Raw genomic sequence first — 22,107 nt, 5'->3', positions numbered from 1 at the left:
AGTCAAATTTTAAGTGACAGCAACTATGCGTCATCTGTAGCTGCACACAAAGTATATCTCACTTTGAATTGCATTGTAATTGCTTGTGTTGTACTTTGGGGACTTCTTTTTAATAGTTGTAGTCTGTGGAATAAATATCATCAGTCTTATGCAGATGTCTTCTACCTGAAATTTGCTTTGTGCTCCTTAACTTTGAATTATACAGTAAAATTAAATCAAAATAACCTTTTTGCTGGCAGAGTGAAGGTACACTTCTAGCAACTGGTTCTTACGATGGCTTTGCAAGGATATGGACTAAAGATGGTATGTGAAATACTTCTTAATTTCCAGTATTTTTCCTTTATTGTGGTTCACAACATAGCTTTTTATTTTTTTAATGTATTCATATCAATATAAATTTTCAGGTAATCTTGCCAGCACCTTAGGGCAACATAAAGGTCCTATATTTGCGTTAAAATGGAACAAGAAAGGAAACTTCATTTTAAGTGCAGGAGTGGACAAGGTGAGATAATCTTTGGTAAAATTAAAATTCTTTACTTCACCGTTATAATCTAATTGTAAACATAATAACAAAGCTGTAGAAAGTAAATAACTAAATCTAAACTAAAGGCATGGGACGTAAATATGTACTTACAAAGAAGTTGTTATGCTAGCTATGTTTCACTGTGTTTTATAATAGTTTATTGAAATACTTTAATTCATTAGATTTTAATGTACCTGGGTCTCTTCCCAATTAGGTTAGTGTAAGCTGCAAAGTAAGTGCATTGAACGTAGTAACATTAAACCTTTGGAAAACCAAATCAGGTACAATTTAGTGAAGCATTTGATGCAAAGCCTCAGAAAAAAATCGTAGTAGAGGAATAGATTCAGGCTGATTTGGTTATCATTCAAGCTTGAAAGTGATTAAAAAGGTTAGAGCTGGAACATAAGAAAAGTCAATATATTTGATTGGGAGGTGCTCGTAGCATAATGCCATGAAGCCCATTGTTTAACTATGATTTTATTTCATGCCTCTAAACAAACTTAAAGACTCACAAGGTCTTTAAGTTCAAAGCTGCAGTTAGTGTGAGAGATTTTATAAATGGTAGGAAGGATACAATAATGATGAAGAACAGACCTAAGATGAGGTCAAAGAATAATAAAAGTTGTTTAGTTTTTCCTGTTTATAACCGATTCAGGGTGCAGAAGTAAGACCACAGTTCTGCAATACTTGAAACTGGCAGTACCCTTTAAAGTAGTAACAGACTCTCATATATTTTCCTCTCTTTATATGGCTGTTTTTCCCCACATTGACTTAACTGGTTTGCCTTAGTGCCCAGCTTTATAAATGCTTGTGCTGGCACAAAGGAATGAAAAAAGTAAATGTTTCAAAGCATGGAAAGGATGGGTTTCTTCTTTTGACAGCTCTGATGGCTCATGCCAGTTTTTACATTTTTGTGGGGATGTAAAAGATGTAAACCTCTACCTTTGTGGGGCTTCAGCTTTAATTTGCAGAAAAATATGCTGGAGGAGATAAAAGCCTCATTGTTTCAGTCAATAAGACTCATTGGACAAAGCAGCTGAGATGTTGCTTTGAAAAATACTCTGCGTTAGCAGAAAGATTGGCTCAACCTTATGTTTCTTTTTCATAAATAACTTGTGGTCAGTTCATGCTTCTGCTGACTTCAGTCTCAAAATTTTCATTGATCAAAAATTTTCATTGATAAGGTAGATCAGGAATATTGGTATGTAATATATTGATTATGAAATACCAATTATACTACAAAGTTTTCTTTTATCAGAAAGATAGCAGGAGTATTGGCAGAGAAGGACTCAGAACAAGAACAAAATTACACCGCAAAATCTGAAAGAATCTGAAAGATTTGGTTTATGAGGCTGTGTTTGTATAAAGAGCTCCATAGGGACAAACAAAGATTTGAAATGACAATTTGAATATGCAAGTATCTGAAATTAAATTAACTGTGTGGAGTGGATTAGAAGAATATAAGTAGAACTGAAGAGAGATATTTATTTAAAAAACAAAACAAAAAAACACAAACCCCTTCTTCCCTGTAGACCCTAAGATGTTATGATAAAACACCTGTTTAGGTGTTAAGGTTCTCTTCTGTTGTCCATAGATCTACCACTATTTCCTTCAGTAGTGGATAAAACACTAGAAACATTTAATTGTGTAGGTGAGGGCAGTGGGGAGTAGGCTGGGTAATTTGATACGTGTGAATGGTGGAAGTTGTGGAAAATTAGCAAGTTGTACAACTTTGTTTATTGTTAATTTATCTGTTTAATACAGACCACAATTATTTGGGATGCCCACACTGGTGAAGCCAAGCAGCAGTTTCCATTTCATTCTGGTAAGTATAGATTTTGCTTATTCAGGTTTGTCATCTGGGGGGGGGGGGGGAAAAAAGGTATTTATTTAAAAAATAAAGTACCTGAAATTTATGGAGCTTATGTACTCCATTTTAAAGTCTTACAGGCAGCCTTTGGATACTGACTCTCTTATTTGTAGTCTCATCTAGTTTTAGAACTTTATAACTCATAATTTTACTGCAGTTACATGGAAATCATAAGAGACAGTCCAGGTTTTAGCAACTTGCTGCACTACAGGGGCAGATATCAATTGGTTGGGCCTCAGAGGATTTATGTTTATCAGCCAAGGACTCTATTCATCACCTTCCTGCTACAGTAATCCCATCTCCACATCCCATTGTTCTTTACTTCCTGCTGTGCCATCCCCAATTTGTTTGGACACAAACCAGCTAAAGGCTGTTCACCGGCCAGCTGGGATGAGAGCGCTGCCATTCGGGGAGGTCAGACAAATTGCTCTGTGGGCTGCATGCTGTGCAAGCCTGCCGGAATCAGCTGGAAAATAGAGCGAACAACAAACAAGTTATTGAAAGGCTTTTAAGAAATGTGTCTTGTTTCTACTTTTTATTCTACTTGTCCCGTGTTTTTGGTGGCATGACAACAATCAAGAAAATCAGTTCTTGGTAGCACACAGAATTGTTTGGAGTGTATCTGTTGTAAATATCGCAGCCTGGCCAAGTGGTATATGTGGACTATAATTAAGCCTCCTGTTAAAACACCTAAATATGTTGAAGTTAAAAAACTCATACCACCTTTCATTGTCTGCCATCTGTGAGCACAAGCATGCACTGTTGGTGCAGATGAGCTCATGTATGACTGTGCTAAGCTGAGGGAACCTGTTTCTGATGTGGACTCTGGAGATTTATTTGTAGATAACTATCGCTTATTGTCTTGCTGTTGTCTTCTACATGAGAGTTTCGTTTCAGATAAATAGTTTTAGTGACTATCAAATTTTGTCTCATTTTTCTTTGGAAGATTGGTTTTGGCTGCATTTCACATTGTTCTGAGTGTTTGACTGTCTTTAAGAACTTCTATGCAATCAGTAGTTGCTTCCTGTTGACATTTGTAGTAGTGCATGCTGAATTTGTAAAGCAAATTTCTGCAGAATACATGTCATAGTTTTACATATCTTGTTCTTTTAGCACCAGCATTAGATGTTGATTGGCAGAGCAACAACACATTTGCTTCTTGCAGTACAGACATGTGTATTCATGTCTGTAAACTAGGACAAGATAGGCCCATCAAAACCTTCCAGGGTCACACAGTAAGTACTGGAAAATGGCAGATTACTGCATGGTATTTTTATTAATTAGAGGTTGGTGGGAGGGGGGGAGTGTCAATATTTTGCAAGTATACAGCACTTGCATAATGGCTGGTCTTTGGCAACAAGTGATGGATATATCTGTGGGTAACTGTAGCTAACATCATATGGTGAAGTGTCATTAGAACAATACTTAGTCCTATGTGCAGCCTCTTACTAGGATTGCATACTAAAGGTGAGCTTTTGAAGAAGAAACACATTAACTTTAGGCTTTACTATGTATCGTGCATGTTGTGTAAGAGTATGTAAGGGAAAATGTGGTGAACAGGCAGCAAAAAGATATTCTTGAAGGGTAGGCTAGGAATGAAAATTAACTACTAAAATACTAGTAATAAGTTGTATTATGCAAATACAACTGCTGCCCAACTTTGTCTTTTGTGTGTTGTCATTTGTAATGGAAGTGAAGACTTCAACTTATTCTCACTGTTCAATTTTAGAATGAAGTAAACGCAATCAAATGGGATCCAACTGGTAATCTTCTGGCATCCTGTTCTGATGATATGACTCTAAAGGTAATGGGAGTTTTGGTAACGGCTGTTTTAGGGTCCTGCAACATGCACATTAGCTTGGGCAGTCCAGTGACATCATTGTACTTTCCATATCATCTAATATTTATCCTTTTTTAATATAACAAGAACAGGCAATCCCAACAAATCTTTGTTAATCAGAGCCAAGCTTTGGTCCAGAGAACTTGTTACAAGCTGCCACCCTGAGACTTGAAGGGTGATTTATTAGGTGCTTTTAGCTGTTTACAAAATTAGGTCGTTAATCATTAAGCTGTCACACTTGTTGGTTGCTTTTGGTTAACAGGAATAGTTGGAATGCATCTAATGTGTAACACACACAGAAATGGGTGACTAGGTCCTTTCCTAGTTTACTTCTGTTTTCCCTTTCTTTCTAGTCAAAAGCTGTAGCGCATTGTTTCTTTTAAGTCTGTGTGTACTCCCTTGTTTTTCCGATTCAGCCAGTCATTCTACAGTTTTAATTGCCACAACAAGTTTTCCCCAAAATAATTAACATGTAAATCTTAATTAAATTAAGTTACTGTGTTTGTTGAAGGCTAGCTTAGAGGAGTTGGAGTCCTAAGTCCTCCTCTGTGCAAAGTAATGAACAAACACTTGCCAGTGCAAATCGTTATAAGCCAAGAAAATGCCATGATGGTTTTTGCAGTATGCATCTACTGCTTTGTACAAAAACAGCATTTTTCTTTACTGTCCCTTTATTTTACTCAATCTGTGTAGCAAGGAGTTCATTTAAAAATAAGACTGGGATATTTTGTCAACTCAGACATGAATATACGCAAACTGCTCTTCTCATTTTAGCGTCTATTATTATCCCTGTATTTTTCAAGTGGCTTGTAGTTAGCACATGCAGACTGGTTTTGATAGACAATACCTTTATTACTTAGTAACCCCATCAAAGAGTGGAGGGAGCTGAAATACTTCTAATACTTCTAATAATTACTCTAGAAACCCAGTAGTCATAGCAAATGTTTTGAGTAGCATAAAAGGTAACAGTCAGGCTGCAAATGATGAAGAAAGATGTACAAAAACAAACAAACAAAAAAAGTATTTTGGTACAATACCGTGCTAAATGTCTTTGTGTTGTCTTCCATTTTATCATAGATCTGGAGTATGAAACAAGACAGTTGTGTCCATGACTTGCAAGCACACAACAAAGAAATTTATACTATCAAATGGAGTCCTACAGGACCAGGAACAAATAATCCAAATGCCAATCTTATGTTAGCAAGGTACTATTTAATCCTGTTTTTAAATTCATTTTAAAAAATTGAGCATTACGTTTGCTTCACTTTTTACATATGTATGTTTGTGAAATGTTTCCAAGGACATAGGATACATTATCATATTTGTATTTAACACAAAATTGTGTATAACTGAGAAGTAATTAATCTGTTTTTTTTTTCTCTCTTGATAGTGCATCCTTTGATTCTACTGTTAGGTTATGGGATGTTGACAGAGGAATTTGTATTCATACTCTGACAAAACATCAAGAACCTGTGTACAGTGTAGCTTTCAGTCCTGATGGCAGGTACCTGGCCAGCGGCTCCTTTGATAAATGTGTACACATCTGGAATACGCAGGTACAGCTCTTCTGCCTGTTCAGAAAGTTTGTTTTTCAGTCTTTTCTGTTGTACTCTTCTAACCTTTGCTGCTCTGTCATGTTTTGGCTGCAAAGAACTTTACCTTTGATACCATGCTGATTCATTTTCTCTTTACCCTAAGGTTTCTTTTATTAATGAATGTATATTTAATTTCTCTCAGAGAAATTTGTCTGCCTATGGTGAAGGGTATATAATTGTTTTTATGTTATTACCAAAAATCCCCACACCCTAAAACACATTCAACAAAGTGTCTTTTATAGCATGTTCCTTCCAAAAATTGTTAACTCTGAAACTCCTGATAAAACAGGTTTGCTGTGAAAAATGTTGACTGAATATAGATGCACAAATCTGATACCTGATAGCTATTCGATTGAATTTCACTGAAAAGCAAGAGAATGTAAAATGAGAGATGATGATGATGACAGATCTTTCTACGGAACTTTTTCTTAGAAAGAGCACTACTACTGTTTTTGTTTCTCTGGCAAAAAAAGGGGTGGAATGCAAATGAAAGTGTAAAGACCTTATTGTTAGGCAGTATATGATCTCTGGCTATTGAGGATTGGATATTAATTTTTGAAGGACTTGTTTTAGTCATTGAAAGTGGTCATGGCCATCTACGGTTTCGTATTTGAAACACAGGATACCAAGATGCAATAATTTTTAGGTAAGTCTTTTCACACAGTTCTTAGGTTGTCCATGAGGCTCATCTGAACCATTTCCTCTGAGAGTTTCAGCTTACAGTGGGGAAGTTTTACATGTTGTGGAAATTTACTTGTTTGCATGTACTTTATTATATTAATTATGTGTTTTGTCCCTTTGTAGACAGGTGCCCTAGTTCACAGTTATCGGGGAACAGGAGGGATTTTTGAGGTTTGCTGGAATGCAGCAGGAGACAAAGTTGGAGCAAGTGCTTCAGATGGTTCAGTAAGTGTAGCTTGACTTATTTGGCAGTCTGATGACAAACATTGTTTGGAAATCTTTTGGCTAACAATGACGACAATATTGCCATATGTACCAGGTGCTGAATACAGCCAGCTTACATGGAGATTTTTTTCATGTAAAGGTGCTGTAATATTGAAAGTAGGATGCCTTTATTCCAGCTTGGTGTGGCACTGTTCTAAACCCTCCGAAGTTAGAAGATGAAAAGCATTTAATTTAAATTTTCTGTCTCTATTGGTGCTTATTACGGAAATCTATTCAGTGTTCCTGGAATGTTATTTATATCATTTTTGTCATGTAATTATTGAAAGTATTGTGGAAGCAACAATAGTTCAAGGCATATCCTAAGTAGAAATTATCATTCTACCCTAAATTACTCTTTTATATACGTGTGGCCTAACCTTTCCAGTCTTCCAGTTAATTTGACCCAAGAGACTGGTTGTACTTGCAACAGATATTTGTGTGGTTTTCATATAGTTTCAACTCTTTTTAAAATATGTGGGTTTCTTTGTTTTGTTTTACTCAGCTTGTTAGCAAAAGCTTGCCTCACCACCTCTGTTTTAGATATTGCTGGTAATAACTAAGCACGGGAGAACTTTTTGAACTGCTTGATGACTAAAAACATAGTTTGTTTATGATTGTTATACGTGTAGATTTCTGTATCTGACAGAACTAGGAGCACTATTTAGTGAAGATTTTTGGAAGCTTAAAACTGGAATTTATAATCTTACAATGTTACAATGTTAAATGTCTTTTTGAGATCATTCTGATCAGTTCTAGTATTTCCCCACAAAGTATGTTTAATTTCATCTTACTGTAATTTTGTAAATTAGATTCAAGTAAGTTCCTAGCTTTCTAATATTAAGTAACAAGCAAACAGCTTACATAAGATGTTTTTAATGTCCCAATCATAATTCATTAGGCAGCAGGTCTGGCTGCGTGCTCATAAAAGTGCTCACCTGGTGACTTTTTCCCCCCGAAGTCGCTAATAGACTTAAGATTAAGCTTGCACAATCTGTTTCATGGGTTTTGCTTAGATATTTTACACAGAATTGTATAAATGTGTCATGCTGTGCAAAGTGCAATTTCCATGTGTGTATTTTTCTTTCCCTTACAGGTTTGTGTATTAGACCTACGGAAATAGCGCTACTAGTTGGAAGCCATGGACCGACTATGAATGTGTACATAGCCAAAATGACTGTCCCTGACCCATGTACTGCTATAGTCCCAATTGAACCATGGCCAGTCCACTACAGCCAAACAAAAAGAAATATATACATATACTGTATATAACAAAAAAAAAAAAAAAATTACACCCTGAAGAGGATGACAGAGTTTTGTCACAGCTTGTGAATCCTGTTCACCAAGTGCTGGAATCTGCTGTGCCCCAAAATAACATTTAAATGTTTTGGATATGAAAAACAGAAGAGAGAGCGAGAGAGAGAGAAATATACCGTATACAAGAGCAGACCCATATACATACCAAATTCAGAAGATACTAATGGCAGCCTTCATTACCCCTTTTCCCCTCTAAATCCATTATGACAATGGATTGTGGGGTAATTTTTTTTCTTTCCTTCTCAGTAGTTGAGCAGTTTGTGTGTACAGAGAAAATGGACTTACAGAAATCTGCAGCAGTAGTTTTTTCTTTGCTTTTAAACATTGGGTTTTCTGTTTTGTTTTGGTTAAGTTTACGGATGCATGAAGTAAGGGAGTGAATTAGTTTCTTGTTTATGTTTTTTTTTTTTTTCACCTTGAAAAAAATGTTTCTTTGAAACGTATTTTAATGCATTCTTTGAAGAGGTAGACTGAACCTGATAATGTTTGGTACATTTTGTGGCTCCCAGAGCACAATTGTGTGAACAGAGGGAGGGTGGAAAAGGGATTATGGAGAGAGAAGAAAAAAGCCTTCTTTGAGGCATGATACTTCACATCCCACTAATCTACGAAGTGTGACAGTAATGGGTATAATGCTATGTTTTATTTTCTGGTGACATGGCTGAAATGCAGTAGTTTCTTATTTGGGACATAATTCTGCCAAACTTAAGAATAAAAGGGCACAAATACACAGAAAAATACAGGGATGCACAAAAAAAAAAAGACAAAAAGGAGGAGAAAAAAATGCATCTTCTGTTGCTTTAAGACCATAGCTAAAATATGGTTAAATTGTGCACTATTGTGAAAAGGAGCAAAATATAGCTGGGGGTTTGTTCTTTTAAGAGGTTAAGATCTTTCTGGACAAGGGTTCATGCCACAGCTTCTCTGAGAGTTGGCCATCGTTATTTGTAGGAGCTTAGATGTATAATTGTAACCAAACTCCAGTATTAAAAGTATCTCATGTAATTTTTCTTTATTAAAATAAAATCTTTGGCATATATTTGATAACACTGCCATTAAGAGGCAAAATGTTTACTACCTTAGATTTAAAAAAAAATCTTAAACAGAGGACTTGCTTCAAGTTTATTTTAATAGCAGTGATTCAGCTTATTTAAAAGATGAATACTTGCACTAATTCCCCTGCTGCTCCAGCCCTGCAGTTTATTGTATCTTGTGACTACATTTTTTTCCAAATATAGGGTAGATGTAAGCTGCTATTTTTTTAATAATCACTACTATATAGTGTCTTTTACTCTGTTTACAATATCAAGTATTTTTCTTACAATGACAGATGTATATGGCAAACCTTTTTCTGCTCATGTGATTAAAAGTATACTGATAGTGATTTTATTTGTAAATGATAGCATGAGGTTGTGTTTACGCGTATGTGTAGTTGAAAAGGTTGCATCATGTCTTGCATAAGATTCCAAGAGTGTAAATTTATAAAAAGAGAGGTTGTCAAATTTATGTCACAGGCATTTTACTTAAGGAATGGTTTATATTACAGAGCTTTACAAAGTTATCAGTTTTAGAACACTATTTCAAATCACAAATAATTTTGTGGCTTATGATTGGTAGTCTAATTTTTTTCTCCCTCCCCGCCCCCACCCCCAAGTTACATATAAATTGATTTAATCAAGGTAATGCAGCTTTGACATTTTAACAATCGTTCTTTAGGCATTCATTTCTGCTATTTCCATGGAGTAAACACGACTTGAAGCAAGTCTGAGTTTGGCTAAGGTAGGGTAGCAATTTGCCAGTGGTAAAGAGAAGTCGTCAATACATTCTTTATATATACCCCAGGAATATAATACTATCATATACAGCATTTAAAATAACAAAAAATCATATCCATAAAGGCAGTCATCCATGATGGTTTGGTGCCAGCTGTTTTTAGGGTTTTGGAACATATTACGAATGTTTAGAGCATACCCTGTGAGTTACAGTATGTAGGAAACCTAATATATTGAGTGTCTGGCACTTGAAATATTGCTTTTATTGCTGGAGGTCCATGACTGTGGCTGACCTCTGTCATTAATGAAAAAAAATAAAAATAAAAAAAAAATTCTGTGCAATAATTTTAAACTGTGCTCCCAGGAATAGACACAAATGTTTTGAGTATGTTTAAGCTGCATTTTTCATTTAGCAATGCATTTGTCAATTGCACTGAATTTAAACCTGAAAGTCAGAAGTGATTCTTGATAGTACTTTTGTATTTTAATATGGACAGTTTATTCATTTTCATAAAAGTTATCCGATGATTCTTTCAGCCAATCTAAACAATTGTGGTGGAATTCTGTGACATAGCTGCAAAATCACACAGCCATGTTTTAGGGTATTGCCATTTTCCTCTTTCTCAATCATCAGCTGTTTTGGTTGTAATTCTAGTTGCTTAAGCATAGTATCACATATTCATAAATAGATAAAAACAGAGCTTCAGTATCAGAGGTCTAGGGTTTTCAAGTGCTTGAAGCATAGTCCAGCGATGCCAGATCTGTTGACGTGAGTGCTCTGGACGCGCAGGCTAACACCCCCAACCCAGTGTTACTCAGCAGTGCCCCACTGTAGTGGAATTCTGCCAGTTCCCAGTAGCGACGGGTCTGGCCACTCGGTATTTTATTGTTGTCCTTTACTAGCATGCCACAGTGCTGCTCCTGCTCACACCTCTTCTCGCCTCTTGTTTTATACACTGTTAAATGCATGCATGCCAGGTGTGCTAGGTTCTGTGATTCTGTGAAGCAAAAGAAAAAAAAAAAAAGAAAACCACGACATTATTATATTTTATAGCACAAAGACCTCGTATTCGATAGTGAGGTAGACTATCCAAATTGTTCCCCCAAATTGAATACGCCAAATGTCAGTAAGACCCTAATTTTGTATAGATGTATGCACATGCTTAACCTTACCTCCTGGTTAATTCTGTTGCGCGTGTTTTCTGAGTGTAAAGGCAAATGTGTGCATAAGCCTTGGCACACATTGAAGTTAGTATCTTTTCCAGTTCAACACGTTAACGGGCAAATATCCAGATAGAGGATAAACGGAAGGGGAAAAGCTGGGCTCAGAGTTAATGAAGGAATAAGAAAGGAACTGCTCTTGGGTTTGCTGTCTGTCCGTGCATCAATCTCAATGCTGTTTCTCATTTCTGCATAATGAGGTCCAGGTTTCTGTGGAGTTCCTCTTTTTCTATTTTACTTTTTCTGCGTTTTTAAATTGATGTAAAGATTCCCGACCAGTGAACTTGCTGGTGTAGTTAAGAGAATATCTAGGTCCTCATAAAAGCTTTTTTTGGATTCTTTGTAATGTTGATAAACTCAGTTTATTCTGGGACTACAATTGTGCAGGGTTATTTAGCGTGTCTACTAGATGATTGGAGATCTTATATGAAACACTAAAAGTGCCTCTTTTTCTGGGTTGGGTGGAGGGAGGTAATAGTTACCAGAGTCAGAATGACATGGCATTTTGAAGCATGTTTCTTGATTTCATGACACTTTAATGCATCTTGAGAGAAAGGCCAAAGATTTCTACCAATTTTAATTAATTTTCATTTTAAAAGCACTCCTTTTTCCTTACACTGCTTACCTCATGCTAGGGTATATTTAACGGGACGTTGTACCTTTGAGATGTTCTTTGTGTTTAGGAGGACTAGTAGGGGGAATAGGGTGGCTGTGCCAGTTTGCCCACAGAGCAGCCTTAGCAGCTGCCACATTTAGTTCTGCCGAATGAAGGAGTTTCATTAAAACCGCAAACTGGGCTTTTCAGCGTGTAAATAAAGGTTGTGTGTTTTTGTCTGTTTAGCAAAGAGGAGCCTTGGGACCCAATTTTCCAATCTTGACTCAATCAGAAATCCCACTGTCTTTCACTTCGTGAGAAAACCTTGCCAGAGTAAGCACTGGAGGCTCGGGGTCCGTGTCACACCGTACGTACAGCATGCTGCTCAGGGCGAGCGAGCCTCGGCTCCCCGGGGTTTCGGCAGGGGCTTTGCCGGAGCAGGGCTGCCGGCTTCGGCCCAGCGCTCCTTCCCATTGACGAGCCGTATCTTCCAACTTCACAAAGCCCCGCAGAGCCGTTCCCCTGCGGGGTCGGTTTCACACTCTCCAGAAGTCTGAAGAAAGCAGAAGCAACATTGTGGCATGTTAGAAGCAGATAAGGCTTCGGGAGGCAGCAGTAAATCTCCATCGAGATCCCTGACATTTTCCGTAGGGAGAGAGCCGTGGAGCAGCCTTCACTCCTCCCTCTAGAGAAAGCTCTGAAATAACCACGGTCTGTGAAAGTGTGGCTGCCTTCGCTGCCAGTCTGGTCGAAGGCAGACAAAACAGGAAAATCTGCCGTTTCCTGCAGATTGCAGATTTAGTGTTAATAGTGCTTCAGATCAGTAGCTTTGAGTACATACTCTCTTTCTCTGCCTTTAAGTTTGAAGCTTGACAATAACTTTAAGGCATGTTTTCTTTTGTTTTCTCTTTTTTTTTTTTTTTTTTTAAATAATCATTCATTTTTACTTCATGATGTTTTTGACATTTGTGGGTAAATACAAGAAAACAGTCTGCATGTTGTTGCTAGTCCAGTGTACTTTGCAATCTTGTCCTCAACAGACTGCAGTGTGCAGAACAGTAATTCTAGAATACAGAAGTAATTTTCTCTCTCTCCTGACATTGACATTGTAGTTGTAATGGTTTCATTTGGAGTTACAAATCCTTTGGGTCTAATTCTGTGAGCCTACCTATAGCACTGGATTAAAATGTCTGCATCATTTCTTCAGTTATCCAGTTAAATTACAACTGTTGTAAAAGTGTAAACCAGCCCATGACAGTTTTTTGTACTTGTTTAAAGGACTTTTATTGTTCAGTTTTCATGATTATTGTCTAAAGAAGACTGATATAGATGTTCTATACTGTCCTGGACCATGTTAATTACACTTTATGATGTATTTTGGTTCTACATCACAATGATTTGTCCCCAAGGCCCTTATATCCCTTCTAGGCACATTTTCTGTTGCAGTTTCCCTTTGCATTGTATTGCTTTGACAACTGTAATTTGAATCAGATCTGAAAGAGGTCCAGAATAAAATATATTTTGATATTACCTTGGCTGAATGTTATATAAAAGTAATTTTAAAAGCTTGGTACGGAAAACTTACAGATGATTGAGTTGGAAAAGTGACAGATTTAAACACTTCTAACACTTACTTTGGCACGCTTTCGTGTAAGACAATAGGCAAGAAGCCATGGAAATAACGTGTTGTACAGTTACACTGTCCGGGTGAACAAACATCCTCTGACAGCAGCGAGGCTGTTCACAGCATCCCTTCACTGCTCTGCCTTTGACTTTGAGGAACTGCTTTCGCACGTGTGTGCTTCAAGTACTTCATCTTTTCACTACTCATCCACTTGTGGAAGAGAAACTGAGCCTGGTGACGCTCACAGCTCCACTCCGGCTGCTTAAAGGATTTTGGCAGGTGGGAAAAGGATGCTGTACAATTGTGCGATCTCATTTAGAGACATCCATTCTTAAGGAGTAACTCAATAGCACTATGCCAAAGAATGCTATTAGTGTGTTTCAGGTATTTGAAACCGTTTATATTTGCACATAAAAAAACATCTATCCAGTTATACACAATGATGATTTAATTCCTCTAGAACTGTGGATCGTGTCATAATGAGGAGAGCGAGCCCAGGCGGTATTCAGAGCTTCATGGTGGAATTAGTGCTTTGTCATATAATGCACTTATTTGCTATCCTAAGTTCAAAAGTAATAGCTTTCAGTCCTTGTTTTACTGTTGAAGTTAATGCGAGTACATTATCAAAATCAATTTATTTTAATGTGCTGAAACTTGTTTCTGAAAAGCATCCCTGCTGGATCGAAGGTGGAGGAGGAGGGACTGTATTACTAAGGTGTAAAACCATGGATTTTGTTCACCTAGAGCCTGAGCGTGCTTCAGGATTTCTCTGCCATTGTTTGAATTTTGAGAGAGCAATGCTGAGGCAACTTCGTGTCTTTTCAGACAGACTTTAACTGATTCATGTCATAATACAGAAAGTTTGGGTATCTTGGAGTTTCATTAGCCTAAATGCTCCATGCTTGAGTGTGGCCACCCCGGGCTGAGGAACGCAGAGGAGCGTTGTGGTACGAAGCAGTGCTCGCACGGGAGCAATGCCTGCCTCTGTCCTGCACGGAGGAGCCTGCTCCAGGTAGGTTCATTACGCCATTGCTGCCTGAATTTTCTGTTTGAGTTATTCTGTAATAATCTGTTTGCAGTTCTTTAGGAACATGTGATCTTGGGTATTCATAAAATGCGTGTTCCCTGCTTCACAGGGAAATGATTTAATGGACGTCTAAGCAATGCTTTTGTTTCTCTGATGGCAGGGCAGCCGTAACAGAACAATAATTTAGGAGAAATTTGATGATGATTGTGTAGAGATTGGTGATGCCCCAGTTAGTACAATTTGTCCTTAAGGAAACCTGACCTGGGAGATCTGCAGTACAGAGGCTTTCTTATTTATATCCCTAACTGCAAATTGGTACCATAAAGGAGGGTAGTTTGAAGGATTAAAAAAAAAAAAAAAAAAAAGGTTTTCATAGTAGACTTAATGTGGAAATGTTCAGCTCCCAGATTCATTCTTCAGATCCCAAGCCAAGATTTTGGGTTCAAGAAGATGTCAAGGTGTGGAGGTGAAGTACTTTCAACAGACTCTTCTCTTGTTTCCACCAAGACTTTTTAATTCATTCTAGATGCTGGGGATGCTGATTTGTTACCTGAGGAGCACTGCATTCTGAGCTTTCTGAATTATTTGTTTTTTTAACCTTTCAAGACTTCTTTGAGGGCTTGTGACAGCTCAGATTGAGTTTTTTCCCTTTAGTGTTAAAAAGTCAGGTCCCTGCCCACAGCAACGTCAAGGGCAAGTTTCAGTGATTTCAGTGCAAGCAGACCTGGGGCAGCACTTCTAAAAAGATACGTCAGGTAAAGAAGGAGGTGGTTTTTGTTTTTTTTTTTTCTTTTTCCTCCTCCAGACAAGCATTAACAGTCTGTATGTTAAATACTGTGTTCTCCATTCTGCTGTACTGGAGACCCCATCAACAGATCTCAAGCACCAGTTGTTCTCACGTGTTGTCCTAGCCTTGATAGACAAAATTACGTTTGCAGGCTCCATTTGGGCAGTTTAATTTCTACCTCTGTCCCCACTTCAAGTGTTTTCTACTGACAAAAACATCTGAAGGCACAGGGTCAGCCTCTAAAAACCACCAGGCACGGGGGAATAGGTAGGACATAAGCCACCTGAGTATGGCTTTTCGTTCTCCAAAACTGTGTTGGGTCTTACAGTCCTTCCTGACAGTGCTGGGGTGGTGGGTTGTAATTACAAGTGCTACTAGGAAAATAATGCCTGCTAGATATAACACTGAAACTGTATTGTGGGTTTACGTTTTATAATTATGGAAAAAGACATTTTAACTCTACAATAACGGCATTCCTAATGCTTAAATTGGGAACTGCACTTGATCTGATGTGTCCCCTAAGTTCTGGTAAGTGAATCATTTTAAAAGGTAGGAAGTTCCTGCTTCAGGAAAACAGTGAAGAATTGAAATTACTGATGCTTAATTTACTTTTTAAATTGTTAGTTGAAAGGCTTACAGTTCTTTCACTTCCTATTGCTACATCTCATCTATCTTTGGTTTGCCTGATTAGTGCAGCGAAGTTGGATGCTGATGAGGTGGGTGGGAGCAAACTGCGTTCTAGCAGTAACGGGAGGCCAGAAGCCAATTCCCATGGCAAAGCAGCAGAAGTATGTGTAGTTCATTGCAATTGCGTTGCTTACAATTTCATGCTCAGTTCTGTACATTTTGCTGCTTGTGGTGGATTAAACACTCTATTATTTTATTCTGTTAAATATTCTATTTCAAAAGAGTTCAGTTTCAGCTGCTAATCTTCCAGGAAATTGTTCAATATAGTTTCCATTAAAAAAAAGAAATAGCAGTTTTGCACTGTGTGCTTTTAAAACAAGGAAATTTCCTGTTTGGGACCCTTTTGAAATGTCAGTCAAACAGAGGCGCAGTTTGTTGTTTCTGGGACAGCAGCTCTGCTGGTCAGTTTGAGTTTCAGGTATATGATTTCTGATCTAGGGCATCCAAATGTGAACTACCTACTGACCCATTTATTTACCTCTGTTCTGGCTTGTTACTGTTCACTTGGCAGGGTGGATAGATCAACTTACTATTTCCATCAAATGCTTTTCCCGCTGCAGGTAAGTCATGCCTCTGAACTGAGCTAAGAAATCTGTGCTGGCAGTGCTCTGGTACTCGAGCATCGCAGCGTTACGTGGCTTTCTGTGTTGTTCTTGTGTGTGTGGATACAGGAATCGTCAGAGTCCTGTCTCCAGCTTTTCGGTCACTTTATTTCAGTTTATTTACAAGAACTTTTAATAAGCAAAATCAAATTGTATACTGTTGCTTTGGGGAGTTCTGTTTGAAAATAATGGGGTCATCAATTGATCAGGAAGGCAAGCGGAGATGGCTGCGCTTGTAAGCCTGGAAGAGAGCTCAGCAGTTGGGCAGGGTGCTCGTGCCCACCTTTGACAGCTGCTGGTCTGGTCTCAGAGGCTTTCCTGGGTGACCTAATGCACCATTGGGATAGCGGTACTGATAAAGCACATTTCTGTCTAATCTGCACCTTCCTTGTTGCTATTAAAAACTTACCATTTTGTCCACCCGGAATGGGAGGGTGGAGGAGGGGGGGAAGCTGTTTCTTTATTGTTCATAGCAGCCTTTTACTTATTTGAAATCTGTTATTGTGTCTTTTCTTCTTTAGGCTGAACCATCCCCAGTGCATCTTAATCAATTCATCAACACCAGCTGCTCTTCTTGACAAACAATCTAATGACTGCTGAAATAAGAATCTTGTTTGTAAGAAATTCGGTCTCTGGCGTTAGTGAGGAAGGAGGAGGGAGGGACAGGACTGAAAATGAAGTAAAATCCTCAGTTTTGAAATTTCTGCTGTAATAAATGTGAACAATGGCTCAATAATTTGTGGGTTTGCATTACTGGTGTTCCAGCAAAGATGGGCCCAATTGTTCTTTGGAAGTTTTACATATGCGTCTTGTCTTTTTTCCCTTCTGCAAGGGTTAGTTTGCACTGTTATCCCTCCTGACTTTCAGGCAGTAATAGGCTTTGTCCAGAGTCACCAGCAGGTCTGTGAAGTGAGGAATAAAGCTCAAATCTCTACTGTGAAGGCATCTCCCACGAAGCAGGACCGAGGATCTGCTGAGGGTTGCAGCTGCCTGCAGCTTCCACTTGGGACCATCCTCCCACACCAGCACTACCACAGAAGTTGTACACGATGCCAACATTTAAACAAAATGGAAAAGTGAATTCATAAAATGCTCCCGTGATACACTAATACATTTGGTCAGAGTACTAAGAAGGAGAATTTTGCTGGATTTTATTAAGCATGCTTTCAGGTAGTAAACATTTTCTAATGTGATAAAAATACCTTTCAGTTAAAGCTGCTTCTATCTCATGGTGGAATGAGGGAGACCTGCATGTCCCTCATCTCTGCCCACACAGCTATTTTGTCTTCCAAACAGCTGCCTTTAAACAGACCCATGTCACAAAAATAACCAAATCTGTAAACAAGCAGCTCTAAAACCACTTTGTAGAAGCGGAGAACTCCAGATACCTGCAGACTAACCAAGATGATGTTTCTCACCTCAGATCGCAAACAGATAATTTCAATCCAAATGGGGATTTTGAGGGAAAAACAGCAAATTGTAAAAACCAAATCTATGAAACTTCTCTCAAGTGTTCCCCTTAGCAGTTGCAGCAGGATCAGAGCAAACTGAGTGTCCTTCATGCTCAAGCTGCTCGGCAGCACACGTGGATGTCCTCGAGTGGAGGTGTTCTCGTACATACGCAGGGAAAGTGCTGCTGTTTCCAAGCTGAGGCGTGCTGAAATTTCTGGAGGTATTCTCCAGCAAACGGGCACCTGAGGGTGCTCTTGTGTCTCTCTGTCTGAGGGACGTGGGGAATGACAGAAGCTGTGCTGCTGCATGCGCTGCGCCTTGGGCATGCAGATCGCTTCCAGCTCCAGGTTCCCCCCTGCCTGTACTGGGAGAGTGACCTGAACCCATCCTCTCGGGTCCAAGTGTGGCTGCTGCTGCGTTTGTCAGTTTAAAGCCATTTCCCCTTGCCTTATCACCACAACCCCTGACAAGTCCCTCTCCAGCTCTCCTGCAGCCTCCTTCAGGCCCTGGCAGGCTGCTGTGGGGCCTTGCCGGAGCCTTCTCCTCCCCGGGCTGAACAGCCCCAGCTCCCTCAGCCTGTCCTTCCAGGAGAGGTGCTCCAGCCCCTATTCCACCTTTGTGGCCTCCTCTGGACTCGATCCAACAGGTCCCTGCCCTTCTTATGTCTTTTCCTGCCCCTGGTGCTGGGGCAGTCGTGCTGTGCCTGAGCTCCCTGTGCTTCTGTTACCACTGCCAGGCCTCCCTGCAGGCCTCCCTGTGCCTGGAAGGCCACAGCCAGCAAAATGGGTAACAATTTGGGCTGGGGTGGCTCTCCCAAGGCCTCCGACTGCCCCTTCTGAGCCATCGTGCTGCCCTTTGCCCCCAGCTATTTGGTATCTGGCTTGTGGAAGGAGATGAAACAAACTGTGGCGTTGCGGTGCGTTGGGCAGTCTGAGCTAAACTGTGCCACGCAAACAGGAAAGTGCCTCAGAACGGGAGCAAATGTAGTCAGTCAGATTCAGAGCATAAGTGGCGTTATTATTTCCCATTTCCTGTGAGCCAATTTGCTGTACTTCCAGCCTGCCTTCTTCTCTACACAAAACAGCAGCCGGAGGAGTCATTAAAACAAAGATTGGATCCCAAGATTGCCTATAATTCAGATACTTCAGTGATAGAAAAATGTATAGTTTCAAGAGAAAGCATGTGCAAGCACCAAATCTCACCAAATTGCAGAGATGTTAGTTTGTTCAAACCAACCCCTCTGTGCTTTGGAGGAAACAATTTACTACTTTAGTAAATAAACACAGCTGTTAAGAAGTTAAGATTAGCCTGTCAGATCCATCGGCCGCTGAGTAAATGATAGTGTGCAGGCCTGCAGAAGTGAAGATGCCGAAGTGTGCTGCAAGCACAGGAAAAAAAGGAGCTGGAGAGGCAGATACAACAGCTGATGTGTTGGGACTGCGGTCCCTGCAACTGCTGGGCGGTGGAGGGCTCCTCAGAAATCCCGTTTGCTGCTACTGCAGGTGCATCGGTGTGGATGTAGATGTAAGGAGGGCAGGGGAGAATTTTGTGAAGAGCACCAGGCTGTCACCTTTGCAGGACATCAGGGAAACTTCCCCAGGCAGAGCTGTCACCGGGGATTTGGGGCAGCTCCACAAGCTGAAGACTTTCCTCTTGTGTCCTTCCTCGCGTTGGCCTGTCCTGCAGGAGCGCTGCCTGCTCCACTCTGCTCCCCGGGGCACAGCCCTTGGCCATTAGCATTAAATGCAGGATTTAAAGCAATTCCTTAAAATCCATTAAGATTTACTGCTTTGCTGGTGTTTTTCAGCTAAGCCATGCTGCACCTTTCTCTGAAGATGCTCAGTAAGGACAGTGTGTCTTTTTCATATTTAGGGGGGGAGACCTCAGCCCCCCAGGCCTGTCAGCGAGTGGCTCTGCACATTGGCTGTGTCCCCACAGACCAAAGGGACCCCACGTGCTACAGCTCGGGGCGATGGTCCTGCAGGGACACCCCAAACACAGCACGAGAGTGAGGCAGGCAGGCAGGTGGGGAAAGGAAGGATGGAGGTGTAGGGTAAGGGAAGCAGATCCCAGCAAGGGAATGGGGGTGAGGATGAATGGTGGGGCAGGGAGAAAAATGGCACAAAAGGGTCGTGAAGGAGAAAGAAATGCTGAAGCTGAAAGCTGAGCTAGAGAAGTTTACAGGGATTGCAGTGCAGCAAGAGGTTGTCATCTGGCAAACACGGAGATAAGATGCTGATGTCTTCCACGAAAGGCCTGTTGTTTGAGTCTCTCCATGTCAGCAGCCTCACACTAACTAATCCAAGCAGTCAGTTTTGTTTCATCTATTTTTCATCAGCCCAAGAGAGTCTCTGTGGGTGCCAGGAGCCCTGCTCCTTCCTTCTCTCTTCCCAGCTAAAGCCCTGGTCGTTTTTGTGTTCATTGCCTGTCCTGTTTTAGTGAAAACCAAAGAATTAAGCACTGTTTTGCACCAAAACAAACAATAGTTTAGAAGTTAAAGGTGATGCATCTTGCTTTGAAATCATCCCTTATGTTTTTCATTTGAATGAAGATTTGGGGGGTTGAGTTTTTGGGGGAGTTATGAAGGGAGTTATCTACTTAATCATGCCTGGTTCCTAGTTGCCCATTCTGAAATCATAGCTATCCATATAAAAGCACATAGGTAAAACAGCCATGATTAATAGCAATTAAAAAAAAAAAAAAAAAACACTAATCTGATGATTTATGTAAGTGATGTATGTTGGATACAAATAGACAAATTGAGAAAATGAAGTTGTTCTGTTTCTCTAGAAAATGTAATAGTTGCTTACTGGAATTACTTATTCCATGTGTTACTGCGTGGCTGCTCTTGCAGCTGTTGGCAGAGAAGGGCTCCCTCCTTTCAGGGACTTGCAGGCATGCTAACGAACCCCCAGGGCCGGCTGTAGTGCTGCTGCTCCAGCTGGTTGTGGCCCCAGATAATAACAGTAGAGAATCCCTTACTTAGCAGAAACAAAACTACCCATGACAAATGAGTTTCCTCTTTAAAGCTGTAAGGATTGATGCAAATTCAGTGCATGCTGTGAAGACAACCACAGAGGCTTGTTAGAGAAATCAGACAGCCTCTTAAAAAAGGTGGGAGAAATGATTCAGGCACCCATCTGATTTTTTAGCTATTGTCAGTCAAAATGCCTGTAGGAGATAAAGCTGTTCTCCTTCCACCCAAGGGCCTTACAGCTCCAGGAAACTCAGACAGAAGTTCTCCCTGTGACATCCTCCTGACTGCATGCTGGTGTTTACGAAGTGTTTGCATCTCCTCACCCGTGCCTTTCACTTACAGGCACAAGCTTTGGTTGACACTTGGGTTGGTTCTCACTTTCTGTTGCGTTTATGCCCCATCGCTGTGCCTAATATCTGCTTAAGAGACTATTTTTGCTTCACTTCCATGCTTTGGTGTTATTTACAGTAGAGCTACCAGTACATCTATTGCTTGTTTCACCTTTGCAGCCTGCACTGAAGGCGTGTACCCACCAGGAAGCCCACTTTGTGCCACGTCCTTACACCCAAGCTCATCAGCTCTGGACGGGATGTTTGTGCCTTAGTGCTGCCTTTCATTGCTGCTGGTCTTTAAAAGCAAAAGGCGAAGTACCAAAAGAAAGAATTTAAAAATAAATAAATAAAAGAAGGTAGGGGGTGAAAGAAAAGAAGAGAGAAAAAACAAGCCGGGCTCTGTTGCTGCTCTCTGAGCACTATTCAGCCCTTACTCGCCTTACCCGGCTCTTCAGAGGTATGCAATTATCTGGCAAAGCCGTGTACTTTCCTATCCCCTCTCTGTGCTGAGACAAAGCTGCTGAGCCTGTGTTCTTTTTGCAAATAACAGTAATAAAAAAGGACTTTAAAGGAAAAGATGCTGTTCCCATGCAGAGTGTGCTTGTTTGGGCAGTTTGATGTCCTATTTTTATTATAAATATAATTGAATTTCCAATAGTTACACGCAAACAACTGTCGTCTGGGAATAAAAAGAAGTAGACGTATGCTAATTGAAAGCTCTGATAATTACACAATCTTCAAATTAATTAACGAGCCAAAGGCAGCCAAACATTAGCATTTAGAAAGCGCTTTGCTGCATTAACCACTAATGAGTTCATTTAAATCTATCATGCAACCCATTTTGGAAAGCATGAGCCATATTTAATCATATTCAATCAGATTTAATAATGAAATCCTTAACGCCAGGCATTGTTGATTGTGAAATTACCAGGGAATTTGGGCTG

General features: G+C 39.9%; 1 protein-coding gene across 5 annotated transcripts in view; it reads left to right on the top strand.

The window, feature by feature from the left end:
* Nucleotides 1-13,205, top strand: part of TBL1XR1 (TBL1X/Y related 1) — a 109,230-nt gene extending 96,025 nt beyond the window's left edge. For all 5 annotated transcript variants that reach the window (XM_027464782.3, XM_072042761.1, XM_072042763.1 and 2 more), the window contains 9 exons: nucleotides 240-303; nucleotides 405-502; nucleotides 2,288-2,348; nucleotides 3,507-3,628; nucleotides 4,123-4,197; nucleotides 5,311-5,438; nucleotides 5,624-5,789; nucleotides 6,633-6,734; nucleotides 7,867-13,205. In XM_027464782.3, coding sequence (XP_027320583.1) covers nucleotides 240-303; nucleotides 405-502; nucleotides 2,288-2,348; nucleotides 3,507-3,628; nucleotides 4,123-4,197; nucleotides 5,311-5,438; nucleotides 5,624-5,789; nucleotides 6,633-6,734; nucleotides 7,867-7,893 — 843 coding nt within the window. In that variant the 3' untranslated portion in view covers nucleotides 7,894-13,205. The remainder of the gene's footprint in view (nucleotides 1-239; nucleotides 304-404; nucleotides 503-2,287; nucleotides 2,349-3,506; nucleotides 3,629-4,122; nucleotides 4,198-5,310; nucleotides 5,439-5,623; nucleotides 5,790-6,632; nucleotides 6,735-7,866) is intronic.
* The last annotated feature ends 8,902 nt before the right edge of the window (nucleotides 13,206-22,107 follow it).

Source organism: Anas platyrhynchos, chromosome 9 (assembly GCF_047663525.1).
Source record: "Anas platyrhynchos isolate ZD024472 breed Pekin duck chromosome 9, IASCAAS_PekinDuck_T2T, whole genome shotgun sequence".
Classification (NCBI taxonomy): domain Eukaryota; kingdom Metazoa; phylum Chordata; class Aves; order Anseriformes; family Anatidae; genus Anas; species Anas platyrhynchos.
Note: the sequence above shows the minus strand (reverse complement) of the source record. Positions and strands in the feature narration are given on the sequence as shown.